Below are 22956 nucleotides of genomic sequence, written 5' to 3'. Positions count from 1 at the left end.
TAGATTTCTTCTCTCTGTTTCCACAGGCCGGTGAATCATTCAAACATTATTTCTTGTATTTCTTTGTTTTAAAATCATGTAGTACATGCATAGCCATAGCATGTGGCAATCTATTTCTATGTTTTTCTTGTTCATCCATTTCGAATTCGATAATTCGAAAGAGCTCTGAAGTTTTTTCAAAAGAATATTTGGCATGATCTAAATCTAATGGATTTGGTGAAGTTCTTGCCACAAGTAGACATTATAAAAAGACAAAAGGTTTATTTTGTGAAGGCCTTAGCAGTGTTAGTGGGGCCACAGGTGGAGCGCTCGATCGGGGAGGCGGAGGTGGCAGTGCTTTGTGAGGAGCTCGCCTCACACGTGTTGCGGGGAATAGGGGTGCAAAAAAAATACCTAAAATCGAAGGTCGAACCGCACCAAATTATCGGTTTTTTCGGCCTTCGATTTTCTCTTTTTTTTAAGGTCAAAAACCGAAGGCCGAAAACTATACACACCAAAACCGAGCAGACAAGTACTCATTTGTTTTCTCCTGTGAACCCATGGCCCAACATACACTCATAAGGCCCAACTTTACCTTATCCATCCAGTCCTTTGTTACTCCAGTCTTACCCCTGTTGCTCCTAACCCTTGCACCGCTGGACGCACTGCCGCACTGGCTATGGCGAGATTGCTATTGGGCGATCAGTCGCACGCCTCCCTCCCCGTGCGACTGGACACGTGTCGCGCGTGGAGAGGGGGCGGCGACGCGCCGCGAGCGAGTTATTCGTTTTTTTGTTTTTTCCCTTTTTTTTTCGTTTCTGTTTGTTTTGTTTTTTCTCCGGTTTTTTCTTCTCTGTTTGGATTTTTTCCTCCGGTTTTTTCTGGTCGGTTTGTTTTTTCCCGGTTTATCTTCTTTCGCTTTTTTCTCTTTTTTTTAAGATGTATAAATACAAAGTTTGTATTCACATATATACCAAGTTTGTATTCGTACGTATAGAACTTTCTGTACGCGCATACAAACTTTCTATATGTGATGTATTTTCTATTTTTTTATTTTTTTAGTGCGTATACAAACTTTGTGTATGTGTGTATATATTTTTTATGCATTAATATATATATATATATATATATATATATATATATGTATATATATATATAGACTAGAGGGGGTGACTGACCCCGCGCGGGAGGCGCGCGCGGCTGATCACGTATCAGCGACGAAGTGCCGAACGCGCTCGTTGCATACGACGACTCGTATGATACGAATCATCCCCGTTGGTCTCCAGTCTCCACCAGTGAATCACCGCGGCGGCTCTAATTAATCAGATGGATACCACTGCTTGGGACAGAAGTCTTGGCGATCGAGCAATCTCAGCGGCAAGCACATGCTTTGAGTAATCTTTGATTTGGCGTTTCTAGTCTTTGCTGTTGATTTCTTTTTCTTTTTGTTGTCCGATGGCAATTAAGCCATGTATTGGTATTGCCATGGGAAGGAATACGTTCACGAACAACGTCACTGTTGTTGCTTCCTGGCTAAATCTCCTAGTGCGATATGAACTGATGAATGGATCAAAATCAACTTCGGTGTATACCGGTAACCGAATAAACCGCACCGAATTGTTTTTGGTTTATTTTCCTTGGGAGTGACTGGGATCGGTCGTCCGATCGAAAACTTCAAAAATTGACGTCAGCGTCCGATTTACGTGCAAAACTATTTTAAACTGATTTTTCTCTTAAATTATTTGTCCAAATCATGATTTGATTGTACCATTAAACTCGTTGCAATTAAATTTTCAAAACAAGACCACACATGGATATATTCCGACGAATTTTTTTTAGCTTATTATTGTATTATTTTAAAATTGTTTGCACAATGTTCCACTAGGTATATTGGAATTGTTTCACTAAGTAGATTGAAAATGTTTCACTCGTTTAAATCGGGTGTTGTTTCACCTTATATAAAAACAATGTTTTAGTAAATAGCGAAAGAATGTTTCAATTCACTACAACATTAGATCTATACATAGTGAAACATTGTGAGTACACTGGGTGAAACATTTTTCGATTGAACAAAAAATAAACCAAATTCCCTTAATAGGGGGTTTCCAAAATATGTGGGTTTTTTGTTGCAATAGAATGTTTCGTTCACTGCAACATTAGATCTATACATAATGAAACATTGTGAGTACAGTGGGTGAAACATTTTTGGTGGAACAAAAAATAAACCAAATTCCCTTAATAGAGAGTTTCTAAATATGTAGGTTTTTTTGTTGCAAAAGAGTATTTTAATTCACTGCAATATTAGATTTATAAATAGTGAAACATTGTAAATACACTAGATGAAATATTTTTGTGAAAAAAGGGGAGAGAGAAGTGAGTGGGCCCTGTATAGGCCCATGGAGGGAGGGGCACGGGGGGAGCGCCCGATCCGGCTCCCCCCACGTCGGGTGCCTGACATCAAGCATTCTTGATTTTCCTTGGTTTTTATTTTTTAAAAGGGTAATTCGGCTGCCAGTTTTGAGAAACCGAGATTCTGGTAAACCGAAGAAACCGAAGAGAGGGGCTAGAGAAAGGTAAGGTTCATGTGATATATTAAATCTTGATACAATCTGAGCCATAAGGTTCATTCGATAATTCGAAAGAGCTCTGAAGTTTTTTTCAAAAGAATACTTGGCATGATCTAAATCTAATGGATTTGGTGAAGTTCTTACCACAAGTAGACATCATGAAAAGATAAAAGATTTATTTGTGAAGGCCTCACCAGTGTTAGTGGGGCCACAGGCGGAGAGGGGGCTCGCCTCACACGTGTTGTGGGGAGGAGAGGGGCTAGAGAAAGGTAAGGTTCATGTGATATATAAATCTTGATACAATCTGAGCCATAAGCGACTGAATATTTGGAGGTAAATTGGGAAACTATTTCGATAAAAAAAAAATCTTCGTGTGTCTGTGTGTTTTCCTACTTGGCGAAACTTATTCAAGGTGACCCAAATTTAACAAAGAAAATGGGGAAACTATTTTGACCGAAAAGCTATGTTTTGTGTTTTTCTACTTAGCACAACTTATTCAAGCTTGCCAAAGCTTGTTAAGAAAAAAATATCAAAAACTCCGGGCCAAAGTTTTCCGAAATTTCCAATGCACCTAAAATCTTTATTTCTGTTCTCTTCTGCTGGAGGTCCACCTGTTCCTGGCCCGTACAAGGGCGTGGGCGACATGGCAGTATGGTTCGAAATTCCAGAGCGAGATTTCCGAAATTTTGGTTCTATCGGACCTCCAATACAATATCATTTCGGCTGAAATGTCTAATTCTTTATTTATTAATTTGATAATCTTTTATTCAAATTTGATAGATTTTGTTTAACATTCAAATAATTTCAGGCCAAAATTTTCAAAATTTCAGTATATCGGCACACCCGATACAAATGCCAAAAACGAAATATTTAGCCCTGCACGGCAGTGTCCTCGCGCGGCTGCCAATTGCCCAAAGCGGCGGCGGTGTGCGGGCGGAGAGGTAGGCGATCGACGACGACGACGTCCTGGCATGTGCATTGGGTTGGGAGAGCCAACGAAAGGCGCTAGCTGCCTCGTACATTCCCGACACCGCGTAGCACGAGGCCGGCCTCAAAATGGCGCGCCGGTGCATCATGCGCATCGGATCGACGCCGGCATGCAGCTGTGGCCTCGCCGAGATGGGTGAGTAGGCAGGTATGTAGTACGTGGCGTCTGAATGGCGGCTCCGATCTGAATATATGATCTGAATCTGATCCCGAGTTGGATCGCCATGTCGCCTCCTGGCAGGACACACCTCCCGGCATGCGGGACTTGACCTCAGTGCCATCAGTGAGACAGAGGCAGCAGGCGTTCATCATCCCAACTCCTCTGATCTCCTCCTCCCAAACTCGATCGATCCAACAAGTCATGAGCTGATCTCTCTAGCTAACTAGATCAGCTCTTTGATCGATTATTGATTGATCCATCATTTGGGAGCCTAATTTAGTACTTCCTCATCGCCCTCTCACCAGCTATAAAAGGGAACCGTGGCAAATGCACTTTGCGTATCAGAGCAATCTTAGCCAGCTAGCCTACTTCGACCTACTGCTCTTGTTCCTCACACGCATTAGCACTAAATTTTGCAGCTGCACAATGGCAACCGCTGAGGTTTGAATATCTCTTCCCTAAATTTTCCTTTTTACTGTCAGCAATCAGCATACATGATATTACATGCGTGCCAATCACGAACATATATATGTCAGTCAAAAAAGCTAGATGTATCATACCTGTTTTGTCTTTAAATTAGGTCATTATTTGGAACATGAAAAAAAATCTTTTCGGGAAAAAAGGAAAAGGGGTATATTACTCAGTTAACGAGTGAGAAGAAATTAGAACAGTTATCCGGCCAGAACTCTGTAAGGGAACAACACGTCAACACCGGCCTCTGTTAATGCCGGAATTGAAATAAGTGGCAGAAGCAGCTTTAAAATACAGATGGGGCGACAGAGCTAGCCCTAATTAGGTGATAGCACAACGCACACAAACCATAGTCGCTGGTTCACGACATTGGCGCAATAGCGTATAGAATGAACATCGAGAAAGTTAACAACGAATATTGGTAGTCGAACAAACGTATATGACTTGTATGTAGAGAGATGAAAAAAAATGAGAAATGTTGTTAGACAACAAAGGGAACCACTTTCAATAGTTTGGGGGTATGAAACGAGATGAAAAATTATTTAGGGGTTTAAGTGCTTCGCCAAAATAGTTCAAGTGAGTAAAATAGATTTTTTTTATATATTTACCAATTTAACTATTTACTATTGACTGTATTATATGCTAAAGAAATAGAAAGAAAATTAAATTTTATATATGGCCAAGATCATAAACGGTCACAATGGTATTACTTAAAATACTTGATTTATCTGATTATTAATTCAACAGTATACTGATGACTAATATGTTAGAAATAGGACTAAAATGAGGTTTAGGGGTGTGGGGCGACACAGACCGTAGTTGGGCCGGCCGACTCACCCTGCCCAACGGGTGTGTCCGCCACTGATTGAAATGTCCCTAGCAAAATCACGTGAAATTCCATCCCCTAATTTCCTGTCGATGTGTAGGTTCAGCAAGTGGTTCCAGGAGCCGCCGTGCACGACGACAACAACGGCCGCGACGTCCACGACACGCCCAACACCAAGGTAGCAGGAGAGGAAGAAGAAGGAGCACCTCTTGCAGTTGCAGAGGACGAGCTGCACAACAATGGCGGCCCCAACTCCAAGGAACAGGAGATCGTCGTGATCACCAAGGAGCAGGAAGCCGCCGCCATCACCGTCGTCGTTGACGACACCGCAGACGGCGACGGCGACGGCGACGGCGACGGCGACGGCGACGGCGACGGCGACGGCGACGGCGGCGGCCATGATATCGCGCATGAGGTAGAAGCCAAGCTCGCCGTCGAGACCCCTCCTGCTGCTGCTGACGCGAAGGAGGCGGAGCCCGAGGAAGAAGGAGGAGGAGGACGACGCCGTGTGCAGGCAAAGAAGACGACCGAGAAAGCGGCGTCTAAGGCGGCGATCGTCCCCGTCAACGACGACGACGACGATGATCAGGCTCACGAGGATGTCGTCGTCGCTGCGCCGGTGGCTGCTGAGCATCAGGAGACGGCGGAGGCGGCGGCGGCGGCGGCCGGCGAGGAGGAGGAAGCGCCGGAGGACAAGGAGGAGGATGCGTGTGAGAAGAGCAAGGTTCATGAGGAGTAGATCGCTTGGGTTTTTTATCATATGGTGTGCACGCGCGTACGTACGTGTCCTTTGTTATCTTAGTACTTGTCGAAATGCTTTGCACGCACAATATGCATATTATCGTTATAGTAGTAGCTAAGTTAATTAATAAGGCAGTTAATCTGCTAAAGTCATTAAGTTTAAGTAATTCGATGAAGTTAACTATAGTAACGTTGATATATACGCGTCTTAGTGTCAACTGTGTACTCGTGTTTACTAGTAAAAGGGATCATTAGCGTTCTTGCAGTACTATCTACGACGCTATTTCAAACACCATTATGATGTTTTACCTAATGTTACAATCTTACTTATATACTATGTGATGATTATCATGGGATGCTTCATTTGATAATCTTAGAAATTGAATTCTTCATGCTAAAGTGGCTTACAATAACTTCGCCTTTTGCTAAAAATTACCATTGTTTAACGGGTGATGTGGGCCGAAAATCCAACGGGCTTGGGCCTTACAAAAAAGAGGGAAGACGTGGGCTAAGTGCAAACATGGCCCATGGGCCGCCACAAAAAGGTCTCCTCACGGAAAGGAAACCCTTTGCGCACACGGGCATTCGACGCGACGCAAAGCTCGGACTCGGAGAAGGGGCGACGGCGCGCGCGGCGCGCCACTCTCGCGCCCGCGCCGCGGCATCCTCGGGCCACGATGCCCTCGTCCGCGCCGGCGCACCTCGCCGTCCTCCGCCTCCTCGACTCCGGGGACCTCGCGGCCGCGGCGCGCCTGGCGGCGGCAGGAGCGGGGCCCTCCTCCTCCTCCTCCCCGTCCCCGGTCTCCCTCGCCGCCGTGCTCCTCCGCCACCCGCCACCGCGCCTCGGCTGCTGCCTCCACGGCCGCGCGGCCCGGGCGGGCCTCCTCGCGGACCGGTACCTCGCCAACGCCCTCCTCGCCTTCTACGTCCGCCTCCCGCGCCACCTCCCGCACGCGCTCAGGGCGTTCGACGACCTGCCCCGCCGCGACGTCGTCGCGCACTCGTCGATCCTCGCCGCGTTCCTCCGCGCGGGGATGCCCCGCCGCGCGCTCGCCTCCCTCAGGGACATGCTCGCCGGCGCCGACGACGACGTCTCGCCCAACGCCCACGCGCTCTCCGCCGCCGTCAAGGCCTGCGCCGTGCTCCGGGACCGCAATGCCGGCGCGTGCCTCCACGGGAGCGTCCTCGTTCGGGGATTCGGCGACGATAGCGTCGTGCTAAGCTCTCTGGTCGACATGTACGGTCATGTGGCCGCGCCCGGTGACGCGCGGAAGGTGTTCGAGGAAATGCGTGCACCGGACGGGATATGCTACACGTCGTTGATATCCGCATTTGTGCGGAATGATTGGTTTGAGGAGGCCGTGAGGTGGTTCCGATCTATGCTAATGATGAATGGGGTTAGGCCAGATGGCTGCACTTTTGGTTCGATGATGACAGCACTGGGGAACTCGAAGAGGGGGAGTCAGGGGAGGCAGGCACATGCTCAGGTGGTGACCCGTGGTCTGTGTGGGAATGTGATCGTGGAAAGCAGTACGCTGGACATGTACGCCAAGTGTGGGTTGATGGTGGAGGCTCGCAAGGTGTTTGACAGGATGCAAGTTAGTAATGAAGTTTCACGGTGCGCGCTGCTCGGAGGGTATTGCCAGAATGGGGAGTACGAGAAGGTCATTGCATTGTTCAAGGAGATGGATAAGGAGGACGGTGACTGGTATAGCTTGGGGACTGTTCTGCGGGCATGTGCTGGCCTATCTTCAGTAAAGCCAGGTAAAGAGATCCATTGTCGGTTTCTGAGGATGGCAGGGTGGAGAGATGTGGTTGTTGAATCTGCACTTGTGGACCTATATGCAAAATGTGGCGCAGTGGACTATGCATATAGTGTTTTTGAAGCAAGCACTGTCCGTAACACAATTACTTGGAATGCCATGATAGGTGGTTTCGCGCAGAATGGCCATGGTGAACGAGCTATCAATTTGTTCAATCGGATGGTCAGGGAAGGGCCCAGGCCTGACTATATCAGTTTTATTGGTGTTCTTTTTGCCTGTAGTCATACTGGAATGGTTGAGCAAGGAAGAAACTACTTTAACTCTATGTGCAAGGACTATGGCATTGCCCCTGGAATTGAACACTACAATTGTATGGTTGACCTTTTCAGCAGAGTAGAGCTTCTTGAAGAGGCTGAAGATTTGATAAACAAGTCACCTTTTAGGAATGATTCTTCTTTGTGGGCCGATATCCTTGGTGCTTCTGCAACACATTCTAACCCAGATGTAGCAGAAAGGGTTTCAAAGAAAATGATGGAATTGGAACCGCAGTATCATTTGAGCTACATTCTTCTTGAAAATGTGTACAGAACAGTAGGACGATGGGAAGATGCTTTAGAGATTAGAAGGCTGATGGAATCGAGAAAGGTGAAAAAGGAACCTGGAATGAGTTGGGTTGATGCTAACAGAAGCAAACTGCATGTATGCAATAGTAATGAGGAAGTTTCGGAACTTGTAACTTCTATGGAGATGGATATTTCTTAGGACAGTCCATATAATTTTCACGGTTCTGCTTAGTTTCCAATGAGATGGATAGAGAATAAGACAGCCTATATAGTTTTCATGGTTTTGCTTTTCTTAGTGATTCTGAGCTCTGAGTTAATATTCATGTGCCATTTCTGAAATCTGAACTGCTGGGAGCCTGGATGAATACTATCATGTATTACTCTAAGAAAAGGTCCTGCATGATCTGCCACTGAAAACTGACACCAGCTTGCACAGTGCAAAATTCATCCCATCAATTGGTAGGAAACAGGAATAATCACCTCAGAAAAAACAGTATAATCCAGTTTACAGCGTTGGTTAATGCTGGTCCAACACCATAGACTTTGTAGATGTGGTAGGCTAGGACAGGATGACCTCAACTACCATGGAGATGGAACTGTCAGACAAGCTGTCCACAACTATTGGCTTCTTCCACGGGTAAGTATTGCTGTACTTGGCTTGATGATCTGTTTTTTATGTTTCCCTTTTTTCTGGCCTTATCAATCTGAAATACTAGCCTGAATTACAGGTATTTAGCATAACAGTTGCGAAGAAATTTGATGTCTTAGGATCCAAAGGTATTTAAAAATGTGAGGCTAAGTTAACTAGTTTTAGTTACCCCGTTGCAAAGACCTTTTGGTGTATTTTTAGGATAGCTTTATATACTACTATGTTCCATGGCATATGTTTGTCTTGATAACAGGGATATATTGGCCAGTTCTTTCAATCGTTTCTTTTATTCTCATGGAACCAAACACTATTGGCTGTTGCAACAATTAGTACATAATTCCCTTTTGTGCCAAATATTAAGGATCACAGTTTTTCTCCATTCACTTGCTTTATGACACAAATAGGACATCTGTTTTTTTTTTCTCCTTAGACACTGATATGACATGATGTAGATGTCCATACTATACACTCATTTCTTGGTTTAGCACGTGCTCATCTCATGATTTCCACACTTAATTGCTAATGATGATATTCGTAAGTTCAGGGGTACCTATCTGAATTACTTGTTTCTTGTCAGGATCCATGAAACCATCAAGGAGTTGATATTTGGCTCATGGTCAACAAAATAACCTTTTAAGGGAAATCTGTTGTGAGCTTGACCTGATCACAATCCACTACCGAATTGCTGATAAGGAGCTTATACTCAACATATTTGACTAAGGAGTAGTGGATGATGTTGATAATTTGATATGACACTCTCTCGTTGCGTGGCTGTGAATCCTGTGACCAAATGATGTAGCACAATAACAAGAGGATCTGTTGGTAGTACGTACTAACAATGACAATGATACTGTCTTGCAAGATCTAGCCTTGGAAGTATTCATGTAATCATATTCAGATGCAGTTGGCATTAATGGATTTTCCCCAAGATCTCCGATTGCCATTTCCTTTTATCTGTTGATTGGCATGTTGGTACTTGAAGAAACAGTGGAGACACACGTCTGGCCTACCTATGTCAATGATGCTTCATACCTTCATCTTAGATCTTGCCATCTTGGTGCAGGAGTGCATGCTTCCATCTGTTAGACTTCTCCTAGGTTTACCCTTGGTTCTCCTGCTACCACAATTGTAACTTTTACCTGTAATCCTACATTCCCATGCTCTTTTACACGCTAACATGTTTTTGTCATTTGGTTTTCTCCATTTGATCAGCCGGTATTACCATATGTGCTGGATTGATTGATCTTAGGCGCGCCACGAGGAATCCATCTGCCAGAATTGGATGAAGCGGAGTCAAACCGGTAAGAGCTCTGCCCCTCTATTTTCGGTCCCCTACTTAAACCCATAAATTTAGAACAGGTCGAAATTTCCACCTTCAACAGATCTTGATCTGAGGCCATGCTGTTGTGCTGGTGGATGAACCGACACTTCCACAGCAATCAGCAGTCGCATTGCATTTGCACGCATTTAAGTACATGTAGCTATGAATTTGAGACCTTGAAGCTTTGTTTAACATGTGCGGGCAGACATTGCATCAGAGTAAAAAAATAATGCTCCTAAAGTATTTTACCTCTGACCCTTTTTGCACAGATTAAAAAAATTCTTCACTGTAGTACGAATAAAATACTGCGGTTAATTAGGCTTTGCTTGCTTGGTTTGTTCTATGATGATACTGAACTAAAGCAGCCAGGATGATTTGATAGTTACATCTTTATGTCAATAAGCTTGCCTTGTTAATAATTTGTTCTTTTGGGGTGATGGTTCATTGGCTCGTGCAAGTGTTTGCATGTTATTCTCACATAATACCTACTTGAGCTAGTGATTTCATGAGCTTCCGTACGTGGTGATTCCCTGTGTCACTGTGTGCAAATCGTGTCGGCATGGGGTTTCTACCATGATAGGCCAGAAAGGCCAGTCGACACGGCTTGCACCATTGCCGTTGGGAAATGGAGACCGGCACAGTACTTGTGTCGCCTCTCAGGACGGTTTCTTTGTGGGCCTTGATGCGGAAACCTAGCGTTAGCTGGGTACCGAACCTGACGTGCTTTGCTTATTTGTTATGTGTACCGTTTTCGCAAGATATGCACACTCAGGTGATGGTAAAATGTCTTTAGCGAGCCACTAAAATCTGTTAAGCACGTGCTCACAAACTTTGTTGTGGAGAGAGAGGGGCCAGGGGAAATTAGTGAGGATTTTTTTTTTCATATGATGTTTGTTATTTATATGGGATAATAACTAATTCTTCCATCCTAAAATATAACTATTTCTAACGTTCAAATTTTGTCCTAGAATATACCATGGGGTGTTATTTATATGGGATAATAACTAATTCCTAATCTCAAAATATAACTATTTCTAATGTTCAAATTTTATCCTAGAATATACAATGGGGTGTTTTTAGTGGTGCAAGGCCTATAATACACTTCTTTTCCACTCATCCCCAGCACCCTCTCGAAACGACCACCATTGGTGAAGAGCATTTTAGTCTTTTTATCATAATCCTTAGTCCGTTCTAAAAATTTTAGAACTAAGCTATATTCTGAAATGAAGGGTGTGTTCGGCTGCAAGTTTCTAACAGCTGCTGCTGCTGCACTGCGTGTATGCAGCTGCGGCGCACAGCCAAATAGCACTAGCCACAGCTACAGCTGCAGCCAAAAAATGGCTGCTGAACACACCCGAAAGAGTAGTATTTATTACTTGTGAATAGAAATGATGAAAAAGTGGCATCTGACAAAGTATAGTTAGGGAGGATTAACAAGTGAGGATAAGGATTGGCGTGGAATTAGAAAGTTGAGGGGAGGAATATGATGCTTACACCCAAGAGCAAGCAAAACCAACATTTTAGGCTGGGATGAAGCAAGCCATGTGACCCTTCAGTAAAAAAAAAAAAAGGGTGCACGTCTAGAACCTTTATTTCCGGACCCTTCCAACATTCTTTCCTGCTGACATTTTTTTCCCTCTCGAAATGCTAAGCTCACACAAGCCAGTAAGCCACTGCTATCTCTCGCCGACACACTGCAGTCTGGTCTAACAACCAAAATCTGTACTATGTACAGTACGGCTGCCCTAGCACCCAATCAACCAACTAATGGGATGTCTACTTGTGGACAACCACACCAACGTAATAGAACACCTCAGCCATCGTCATAATCTTGAGAATGGTTGAGGTGGATGAGAGATAAGGTAATGAACGAAATGTGTCGACCATGACACAAAATTTTTTTTAAGGGTAGCCAAGAATGAACACGATGCGCACAAGGACACAACACCATACTCACTTCACACAAAGTGTAGGGCTCCAATGTATGGAAACACACATTCACACTGAATACATCTACCTAAGGTTAACCCCTTGGGCAAAGGCAAAGATCATGGAGCTAGGGAAAAATTTTCCAGTGAGGCACATAGGTTCGATCCAATCCATGGATGCCAACTTTTTCCTCCACAACAAACTAGCCAATTGAGCAATGCTTGGCTTTCTTGTATGCGTTGTCTTTAGTGCTCTCTTTTGTTGACAAGAGGACACTAAAAGATAACCTCTACTCATCCTTCAAAATTGCCCTTAGTGCTATCCTTTTTTTCTCTCTTTTTTTTTCACTTTTCTCACTGTAGTAACACAGTAAAAATGCATTAGACTTGCCTTGTAAAAAGGTGAAACTTACATTACCCCAAAAATATAAACAAATTACTACAATAAGACTAGGAAACCTTCAACACAATACCTTGTTGCAACAAAAACAATCCCAGCTGTGTGACTGTGAGCCTAGCAGCACACCATTTTTTTCCCCCACACTCCTTCCACCAACAGTGTAAAAAACAAGATGCCCAAGTGCCCAACTCCTCCAGCCTCCAGCTCTAAAGTCCCCTCCTCTGCCAGACCAAAAAATAACCTAACACATGGGTCCTCTTCCTCACTCTCACACTCTCACTCTCACTCTAAATCATTAGTGCCACCACAGTTGTGCAGTGTACTCCACATTTCCTCCATGGATCCACCAATGAGATGCCTCCCGCCACCGGCGCCTTTACACAAAGCTTACTACTTGCACCAAAGCGCATCTCGCACACCGCCTTTCTTTTTATTTTAACCCAAGCCAAACTGGTTCTGGTGGTCTTGTGGATTTTAGCCACCACCACCACTGCACGGTCGTTGGCCTCTCCCTTGCTACTATAAGGGGAAGCCAGCCATTGCAGCCTCGCCTGCGCGCGCCAGCCATCACTGTGGAGTGAGAGCTCAGCTAGCTCAGCACCGCCGGCTCATGGCGATGCCAAGATCGCCGTCGTTCTACTACACTGACATGTGAAGCCTCCTAGTCCTAGATAGTTGAGAGAGGCTTTTCTTCTGTTCCGGCGACGGTGGGGATGGGCCTCGCCGGCGGCATTGTCCGGCGAGTCTTCTCCAAGAGCCCCTGCTCGTCGGCCGGCGGTGGCGGCCGTGGTTGCCACAATGTAGGTGCTCTTTTGGTGTTGCGTCCACTGTTTTTGTGTAGGGCATACGTTTGTGGTGGTGCAGTGCAACTGTGCAGTCGGTGTTGGGTTCGGGTTCAGGTTCAGTACGAGAAAAAGTGAAGATCTCTCGGTACACCAATCAGTAACCGGCGATGAGGCCAATGTACTTTCGATTCTGTACTTTGTCGTGGCACCTCGGTTCATGGATCTTCACAATTGCAGATGCTTTTGCCTGCCTGCGACATAAACAATCTGAACAGAAAATCGAGTTTGATTAATCGAGTGGAGAAGATTGTTCTGATTTTTGGTTTGCAGGAGAGGGGCTCTGCTGATCACAAGAGGAGATGGAGCTCTCTCCGGCTCTACCTCTGCGGCGACGAGATCAGCGCGGCCGCCGAGGACGAGAACGACGACGACGATGATGGGACGGTCTCCGTCAAGAGCTTCGAGACCTGCGCAATGCCGCAGGAACCGCAGGCGGCGGCGCTGACGGTTGCTCGACGGGCGAATGGCGTGGATGGCGTCGCCGACGCCGACGGCCACCCTGAAGAACATGGGAGCACGAGCATCCCCATCAAAGACATCGCGCCTCCGACGGCGGCCGAGCCGGCCACCGACAGCCAAGTCGAAGCGGCGACGATGATCCAATCCGTGTTCAGGGGATTCATGGTGCGTTCTTGATCCAAATTCAAAAATTGGAGGTTAGAAAAAAAAGATCGATCATGCAGATCCACTGGTGTTGCAGGCGAGGAGGCAGTTGCAGAAGCTCAAATGCTCAGAAAACGGCTGCTGCACCACCGACGAGCCGAGGAGCCCTACTACGGCGTCCATCGCGGCGTCGGTGGAGGTCCAGGTCGGCGAGTCGCTGAGCAACTTCCGCCTCAGCGACGACAGCGCCGCCGCCGCGGCGACGTCGGCGCAGCACCGGAGCAGCCAGCGGTCGCGGCCACAGGCGTTCAGAGTGAAGGTATATACAGACCATGCAAGAACATGTCCGCAATGCAATGTAGACTTCGATCTCGATCAAATCTCTGCAACCGATGATGGAACAGTGATGTGATCGGCGAGTTGTGTCGCGAGATTTTGGATGTGATGAACTGATGGTGATGCGTGCGTGGCAGGAGGAGTGGGACGACAGCACGGTGAGCTCGAACGTGTCGAGGATGCGGATGCAGAGCAGGATCGAGGCGACGACGCGGCGGGAGCGCGCGCTGGCCTACGCGTTCTCGCAGCAGCTGCGGAGCTGCGGCGGCGGCGGCGGCGGGACGACGAAGAAGCGGGCGGCGCGGTCGGACCAGGCGGAGTTCAACGTGGGGTGGAGCTGGCTGGAGCGGTGGATGGCGACGCGGCAGGCGTCGTCGGAGGCGTCGGCTGACGACTGCATGAGCAAGAACGCGGCGGACGCTGGCTCGACGGCGGCGGCGGCCGGAGGGCGGCGGGTGATCGTGGTGCGGCGGCGGCACGACCTCGGCGCCGGCGCCGGCGAGGAGGAGAGCTGCGGGTCCAACGACGTGTCCGTCGTCAGCTTCGACGGCTCCAGCGGCAGCCTCAGCTGCTACAAGCCCGGCAGCAAGAGCCGCCTCAGGGGCGGCGGCCGGAGCCTGCCTCGCCGGAAGGTGGCTTCCTCCGACCACCGCCTCCACGCAAGATCACACAAGGTAAATCAATCAATCAATCCTTGCAAATCCCTCCACTGATGAAACATTTTACAACCAAGAATCAAAATCTTTGCAAAAATCTCTCCTCCACTCACCGATGCTATAACATTTTGCAATCTGGATCAAGGTGAGCAAGAAGGTGCACCGGCGAGATCAGGAGCAGGAGAGGGAAGAAGCCGCGGCGGAGGCCTACGACGGCAACCAACCACCGACGGATTACTGAGACAACAGCTGACCGGGGAAGGAGCAGATCGATGATGTACATATGCTTCTTCAATTTGCGTGGAGCCTCCACCGAATTGCTGTGCTGTGTTGTGTAATCAAATTGCTATGAAATTTGGCCCCTTTTTTTTCTTCTTTTGATTGCTTTGTTTTAGTTGATTATCCATCCAAAACGAGAAACCACCTCCTAAACCGATGAAGTGATTGGTGATTGAGTGCGGAAGTCTGAAAGACTGACGAATGTTTCGCTGCTGTTGTATGTATGTCGCGTTGTAATCTACTCCAAGTTGTTATTAGTGCTTAAATAATGTACGGAATTGATATACATCATCCAAAACTTGAAATTTTGGATTACTGGCATGAAATTTTCAAATTTAAATTCATAGCCTAACAGCTGATAGCCCAGTAACCGCAAAACTGCCGATAACAGCTCGGTAAACTTTGATAGGATTCGACGAAATTCAAGCGATAACCACTGTAACTGACGGATTGCGTTTTTCGCCGTCCCGCCAAGCTCAAGCCCAACAACCGACAGTGACAGGCGAAAGAAACTCCAACGGGACACGACGGCATGAGCTCAGCTTCCATGGCGGATGCACCTGCACGGCTGCACCCACTCGATCCATTCGATCCACTACCAGCAAATGGACAGCAACAAATCGATTCAAATACAGCCAAAATACTGCTACTATCATTCGAATCACTTGTCCTACTAGTATCTTGCTATAGTTTTTCTTTTTTTCTTGCTACTGCACAGATATGGAGTATCTCTCTACCACTGGCACCAAGAAATGTACGGTCAATCATGGCGAGGATGATCGTCAGGGGGAGGACGCCGCCGGGTTGTTGTTGCTGGACTCTTCCTTGCAGATGGCGACGTAGTTTACCGGAGCAGCCGGCCGGCCACTGTCCCTCCGCCCGTCCCGGCTCACCGACCTGCCGCCGCCGTTCTGGTGGGCCGAGAGCCTCCGGTTCGGTGTGCCGTTGACTGCGCCACCGTTGGCCCGCGGGCCAGGCGCCTTCCTTGAGGATTGGGGCCGGGCTGGGCTCGGTTTCGAGCCGAAGAGCTTCTCCTGCTCTGCAGCTAGCTGGTCGTTTATCTTCTTCTGGTCCTGAAATGAGTTTTGGACGAAAGCAAATGGAATGAGATATGGTTTTAGAGCCAGACATGCGAAAGATTAATGGGGATTGGACAGAAGGGTACCCTCATTCGTCGCTTCTCTTCTTCCTTCTGCTGCCTTAGTACTTTGTACTCATCCAGCATTGCGAGAAGATGAACACCGTCATAGCTGAACGGCATACCATGCTCTTGTTCCCATGCCCGGGTCTTTGCCATCAGTGTATCAACAATGACTACACTCGTAACAGTCACAGATGAACCCAAAAAGTCAGATTAGGAATAGAATCAATTTTCCATGTCATATTATGCCAGATGTAGCATAGGTCTAAGGCAGGCAGTGGAAGCTACTTTTAGAATATGTAACGTAGTATAATCACAAGGGAAACAAAACCAAGTAAACATTCAGGACATACCTGGAATTTTACTGACCAAAAGACGAGCCTTTTCTGCCCGCTTGAGGTTCAGATGTGCACCTCTGGTTGCACTGTATCTGTTGTCGTCCTGCCATTATCAGAATATCAATGTAAAGATGTATGACTGTTAATGAGATCAAACAATGAAGAAGTTACATACTGTATACTTTTTATTACCTGGCTATAGTCTTCAAGCCAGCTCTCTTCTTCGCATGCTGACATCCACCTTTCAACCTTCTCCAGAATGTCCTTTCTGCTTAGTGCCTCTTCTTTTGCTTTAAGTATCTGGTTCTCCATATCAGCCAGTAGTTCCGAAGGCTCGAAGATACTAGAATCAATAACAGTCAGTATTCTATCTCTTGCAGCACTGGTATCTATCGTAATGTGAGCCTGGGCATATATATCTTCAAGTTCAGTCTGCCTTTTGAACGCAATATCCTTCATCCTACTAGCTTTGAGCTGATCCAGCCTTTCAACTTCAAGTTCAGCCTTTGGAGCGCAAAACATGTCAGACAAAATATTATGCTATTCTCCTAGGAGCACTTTGAGAAGAAAATCTCCTAACCTGTTCGATCAAATCAATATCAAGAGCTCCTGGTGCTGTTACTTCATCCAATGTTGAGGAAATGTTGCATGTGACATGGTCAAAAAGTTGTCGCTCATCAGCAGAGGTGTCCATTAGGTTCCAAAGATCAGTTAGCTGGGAAGCTAGAGCTTGAATCTGAGAAACATAGCATTTAATCATAAATAATATCCAGGATGTACTATGTTACAGAGATACAAAAAGGGTTGGATGAGTAAGAACAAGAGGCTCGTTGTAGAATTACCCTTTCAAGTCTCTTTGATTTCTCTTCTTTAAGTTGAATTACCATCTTAGACAGCTTGGATAATGTTGCGTCACTAATGCTCTTGGACTCGGCACCAACCGAGTCATTGAGACTAGGATGAACTTCAGTAACAGTGCTCAGGAAATCCATCCCAAGGACAGAACAGAGATCATGCACTGAACTCACGAAGTCAAGAATCTTGTGCAGTCTATTGCTCTGCAATGCAAGAAAATGGAAAGAAATACGATTTCAAGTCAATAAATTTTAAATAGTCGAAAATGTGTGTATAATGCAAAGATTATCATCAGCTATATCAGTGGCCGTATGCCTGCTTCTGTGATACTAATATGGTACGTCAAAATTTAGAGATCATCCATCATAGGGATGTTTGATGTTATACAATGCTTATCAAGAGAATTTGACCAGCAGATATTATGTGAAATTATTATTTATTATGCAAAACAAAGAATCTCTTTAGCATGGTTGGGCTATGAAATTTGGAAGATTATTCCATAAGCAGGTCCAGAAAAAGGCAGTTGGCAGATTGTGAAAATGAAAAACAAAGTGCCAACCTTTTCCTTTTGTAGAGCTTGCAATTCAGAAAGAAATTCATTTAATTTCTTTGTTGAAAGATCATCCTCATTAACACGGGGTGTTTCCATGTGGTCACCAACTTGCAGACTCCCAGCGATTTCACCACGTATAGTTTGAATTTGAAGTTGTACATCAGCAAACTCTCTAACCCTCTTATCTTTTTCCCTGCAGAGTTTCTCCAAGAAAGGTGATATTGCTTCTAGTTGCTCCTTGATAGTACCGGTTGTCTTGTCAGGCTGCAAAAGTCAGCAGTAATGAGCCAGATGCAGCATATTGTAGGTGTGTGTGTACTTTTGGGGAAAATAAGGAATTATATTCATGAAAATATTTATCAAGATACTTACAATGCTAGAAATAGAAAGCTCGCCTAGTGCACAAAGGAGTCTAGAAAGCTCAGACTTGGCGTTAGCAAGCTGTTGAAGGAGGCGTGCCCTGGAATTAGATGCCTGATCAACCTTTCTCCTGTAAACATCCAAGCATTCTTGTTCTAGCTGAAGTAACATCTTGTCACGGTCTTCATCACTTTCACCAACCTCATCCCATATCAACTGAAATAACACTAGTCAGTCACTTGTCCAATCCTATGCACTACTCATATAACTTTTCGTTGCACAGATGCTATGGTGTAGATAGGGAACTAAAATGGCTTACTGCTATCCTTAGTTCCAGTCATTATAAAGCACACATACAAAAGAACATTGGAAGAGACAAAGGCACCTGAAGTTGCTGCAGCAAAGATCCACATGTCGTTTCACCTATCAAAGGATCATTGTGCCCTGCCACTCCCATTCTAGCTCAACAACCTGCTAAACGTAACTATGTAAGTCTTTAAACATATTGATGGCATTTCATGATAATTAGTTAGCTGCACATTTGACCGTATTCAATTATTTATATTCTGAAAACCCTTGGATTATTTTTAAAAATAAAAACAAGTAAACCTGCAAAGCCGACATGATCTCTGAATCAAAGTCAATGCTGGTTGATAAATAAATTGCGATAAAGTAAAATATAACGCACATATAGGTGCCCACACCTGAAAGGATGAAATTCAGCAGTTCCTTCATAAATGAGGAACTAGTGCACGAACAGTTATATGAACTAAACTCCCTAGTAGAGCCCCCCCCCCCCCCCCCCCCCAAAACCTAAATAAAGAGACAAACAAAAGTTTATGGAAAAAAAAACTTAACTTTCTTCTACGGAATAGTCATTTAAGACCCTATAAGGGTAGAAAAAAATCCATCCACCATACCACCTAAATCAGAATGGTGAAATAAAAAAGAAACATATACAGCCTTAGAGCACTAGAAACACACTTATACTTCCCCACAGTAAACCATGTATGCTCATACAAAAAAATGTACCATTCAGACTTTCAACATAAAAGCCGACATCTCGCTACAAAGATGTGTTCAATCCCCAACAACGCTCACAATTTCTTCTTAAAAAAATGTTTGGAGGGAAGTCTCTCCCTTCAAATCTCTTTTGTTTTTAGGGCGTGCAGAGATACCCCAAAATCAAAACATTGGCCCCCATTCCTGCGGACCGCTCCGTCAAAAAACAGTAAACTTCCGCTAAGAACCCACCAAAGAATCCAACTACACGAGCGAAAAAGAGAAAAAAAAAACCTGGGAGAGGACAGACGCAACCCAGCCCGAGCGCCGCCGCGCAAGAACAAATCAAGAATCGCCACCAACCTAACCTCACCTCACCCCCCCCCCCCCAATCCTACACAAAACCCTCCCAAAACCCACCCAATCCGCCACAACAAGTCAACAACCACCTCGAAACGAACTAGAACCCCAACCCCCTCCTCCCATTTCCACCCAAGAACGAGATCCCCCGCAGAAATCCGTGGGAACAAAACGAGAGAGAGAGAGGGCGCCGCGGCGCGAATGGAGTGCTCACCTGGGGAACCCACCCGGTGCAGGGGGCGGCGCGCTAGGGCTTTCGTGCTCGCTCGAGCGAGGAGCGGGGATCCGTAGACGGCGGCGCGGCGCGGGGTGGTGGCCGGAGGACGCCGCGGCGAGAGACACGGGAGAGAGAGAGAGAGAGGGGCACACAGCGACAGGGTGGGCAGTAAGATCGGACGGTGGTCCATCCGCGGCGAATCCTGGCCGTCCGATGCGCCGCGCGCGTTGGGAAGGTTTGGGACCGGTGTGGCGCGTGCAGTGCATCTGGGCCGTCCGTTTTTTTCTCTGACAAGATACGGTATAGTTAGGGCGTAGGAGTACTTCCGGTGGCATTCCTACGGAGCGTAGTATGTTTGTCGGTACTCGGTAGTAGAGTAGTACTAGTACTAGGGTCTTTGCAGGGGGTGCAGTGCACTTGGGTTCTGGAGAGCTGTCCCTATCCGGGCCCACTTTCAGTGAGAGAGGGCTATGCGTCCCGGTCTCGCTGTGTCAGAACTCATAAGAGTCAGACGTCTGGTGACAACTGAGGAAACAGTGGCCGCTTGCTAGGCTTCCATTTTTCTTGGAACTAAGTTAAACCCCTGTTACGAAAATTTAGTATGATAACAATAAAAAAAATAACGTGTAAGATAGCTAGATAACGTCAGATTAAGTAAATCAATGTGATTTATGATAATTTAAATTTAAATAGTATGTAGAATGGTGATTCAAACGTAAAATGGAAGGTAGTATGACTTTACGGAAGAAGAAAAGTAGGGAGATAGTTTGAACCGTAGATTAATCATCTAAAGGCTAAAAACAATTGATGTGATATGACTTAATTAGAGGAAAAAATGAGAAATATAATTTGGACCATAGATTAATCATTTAAGCACTAACTAAGTGAGGATAAGCTATATAAGTATATAGGATATCATAAAACATAATAAAGATATACATTAAAACATTATGTGAATTATGTTGGATAATAATTTAACATGTTTGTATTTGAAAAGCTCTTAAATTATAAAAACTATAAAGATATAGCATGTTTGCATGATGTTTAAATGTGATTATTGTTAGTGGATGATGATGTGGCATTTTGTTAGTGGATGATGATGTGGCATCTTTGCATGTTAAGCTTAAGGAGTTAGTGGGGGATAAATTTATAGTAAGATAGGATTTACAAAAACCTCCCGTCCTAAGATGACTACAATATCGGACTATAAACCAGCAAGAAGATAAAAGAGGAGACAGAAGAGTAGTTGGCTACAGATTTGCTGTAGCTGGAGCACAGACTCCAAGATACATATGTGTATGAATTGGCTACTAAATTGACTATGGATGATTTAGAAACAATAGTTGGCTATATTATTAAACTTGCTCTAACTAGGGCTGTCAATGAGCGAGCTCGAAACTCGAGCCCATAAAATGTTCAAGCTTTCAGATAGATTTGGTTTGAGCTAGATGAAGCTCAAGCTTGACTACCGAGATTGTTCCTAGTTCATCATATTAATAGAAGAGGAAAAAAAGAATAAAATAAATATATGATGTTAATACAATGCATGTAAATAATATATTTGATATCCTAAATTATTGAATAACAATAAAAATAATATATTACTAGGCTCGTTGGAAGCTCGAGCTAGGCTCGGGCTCGGCTCGTCTGGAGCTCGAGCCGAGTTTGAATCGAGCCTAGGATGAGTCGAGCCTCAAGCTTTTTTGACAGCTCTAGTCCCAACCACTCCCTCAATAAAAAAGATCCAACCTAAATGTCATGGGACCATCCAGATTGGTTGTTTTAGGGTGCGTTAGGTTCACAGTCAAAGTTGGATGGGATACGGCGGTCCATATTTTACTGAATATGGCGATCCAGTTTTTTGTTTGGTGGAGTGAATATGGCGATCCAATTTTTTTTGTTTGGTTGTAGGGATGAAGGTGGATTTAGTGAACTTTTTTTTTGGTTAGGAAGAGTAGGATAAATGAGTGGATACAATCACCCCTACATTAAAGGCGACGAGTATATCCCCTTCAAATTCATCAAAACCACCAAAATATCAATTACTACAAACAAAAGAATCTTAAAGGAAATATAAGAAATCACAAAGAAATAGAAGGGGGAAAGGAGAAAAATGAAAAAAAGAAAAAAAAAGGTCATTCGCGCTCTTCTCGCTGGCCGCCGCCTCTGGATTCTCCTCTTCGCACGCCGGCCGCCGCCTCCGGGCTAGCCTCCTCGCTCGCCGACCGTTGCCTCGTCTTCGAGCCACTGCCTCGCCTCCTCGTTCGCCGGCCATCGCCAAGTCTCCGGGCTGCCGCCTCACCTCCTCATTCGCCGGCCACCACCCTATCTCCTATTTCACTCGCCGGTCGACGACGATGACGACGGAACCCCCTACCGCCTCACCGGATCCGTCCCATCCAGATCCGGCGCCCTCTCCTGCTGCCGCCTCCTCGCCTCTGGCCTGCGGGCTCGCCGCTGTCGCCTCTTCCCGCTATCGTCACCGCCTCCGGCCTTTGGACTTGCTGCCATCGCCTCTTCCCGCCGCCGCTGTGCCCCCTTCTCACACTGGCCGCCACGCTCGTCGCTCGTCGCTCATCACCGCACCCGGTGTTTATATGAACTGAATTACTCCTGCTTTAGAAAAGTCCAATCCAAAAAATAAATATAGACTGGCACCTAGATTCATATTTAGGAATGGATTCTTTTTTAAGATAGATGGAGAGTTTCTTACTGATAAAATCAATTCAGGTCGAACATTAGGTTGAAACCACAAAAAATGATAATTTTATAGTCATATTGAATCTCTATTGTTCAAATATTGATAGGTTGAAAAATAATAAAAGAACATGAATATGTACCAGTAACCAAGAATCAATGTTTTGTACCATATCAAATTGGGTTAATTAGATACGTGCCATTAAAAATTTGCCGGTTTTGAAATGTACCAGTACTATTTACGTATTTATAACGATGATACTGCTACTTGTAAGTAATCTCAGTGGTGCCACTAAGATACGTATTTTGCATGTATTAGACGAAAATACCCTCATCTTCTACCTCTCTCTTCCCTACAG

General features: G+C 45.5%; 3 protein-coding genes across 7 annotated transcripts; 2 read left to right on the top strand and 1 right to left on the bottom strand.

The window, feature by feature from the left end:
- The first annotated feature begins 4020 nt into the window (after positions 1-4020).
- Positions 4021-6048, top strand: LOC127777821 (acidic leucine-rich nuclear phosphoprotein 32-related protein 1-like). Its single transcript, XM_052304441.1, has 2 exons — positions 4021-4134; positions 5091-6048. The coding sequence occupies exons 1-2, from the start codon at positions 4021-4023 to the stop codon at positions 5727-5729; spliced, it is 753 nt and encodes a 250-aa protein (XP_052160401.1). The 3' UTR covers positions 5730-6048.
- Positions 6049-6338: 290 nt separating this feature from the next.
- LOC127776405 (protein IQ-DOMAIN 33) lies at positions 6339-15391 on the top strand. 5 transcript variants are annotated; one of them, XM_052302761.1, is made up of 8 exons: positions 8273-8694; positions 9284-9803; positions 9919-10007; positions 10089-13155; positions 13471-13824; positions 13901-14122; positions 14277-14813; positions 14941-15391. In XM_052302761.1, the coding sequence occupies exons 4-8, from the start codon at positions 13069-13071 to the stop codon at positions 15034-15036; spliced, it is 1296 nt and encodes a 431-aa protein (XP_052158721.1). In that variant the 5' UTR covers positions 8273-8694; positions 9284-9803; positions 9919-10007; positions 10089-13068; the 3' UTR covers positions 15037-15391. The 5 variants fall into 5 exon arrangements, 2 of the variants coding, with proteins under 2 accessions (XP_052158721.1, XP_052158720.1); XR_008018152.1 differs by lacking the exons at positions 13471-13824; positions 13901-14122; positions 14277-14813; positions 14941-15391 and adding an exon at positions 8786-8834 and having other exon boundaries at positions 6339-8694; positions 10089-13382; XM_052302760.1 differs by lacking the exons at positions 8273-8694; positions 9284-9803; positions 9919-10007 and having other exon boundaries at positions 10018-13155; positions 13447-13824.
- Positions 15392-15694: 303 nt separating this feature from the next.
- LOC127776406 (65-kDa microtubule-associated protein 1-like) lies at positions 15695-20055 on the bottom strand. The gene is made up of 10 exons (XM_052302762.1): positions 19898-20055; positions 18707-18792; positions 18334-18537; positions 17968-18225; positions 17396-17611; positions 17134-17289; positions 16746-17057; positions 16569-16656; positions 16240-16388; positions 15695-16147 (listed from the first exon to the last, which is right to left on the bottom strand). The coding sequence occupies exons 2-10, from the start codon at positions 18776-18778 to the stop codon at positions 15857-15859; spliced, it is 1746 nt and encodes a 581-aa protein (XP_052158722.1). The 5' UTR covers positions 18779-18792; positions 19898-20055; the 3' UTR covers positions 15695-15856.
- Positions 20056-22956: the final 2901 nt, after the last annotated feature.

Source organism: Oryza glaberrima, chromosome 6 (assembly GCF_000147395.1).
Source record: "Oryza glaberrima chromosome 6, OglaRS2, whole genome shotgun sequence".
Lineage (NCBI taxonomy): Eukaryota > Viridiplantae > Streptophyta > Magnoliopsida > Poales > Poaceae > Oryza > Oryza glaberrima.
Note: the sequence above shows the minus strand (reverse complement) of the source record. Positions and strands in the feature narration are given on the sequence as shown.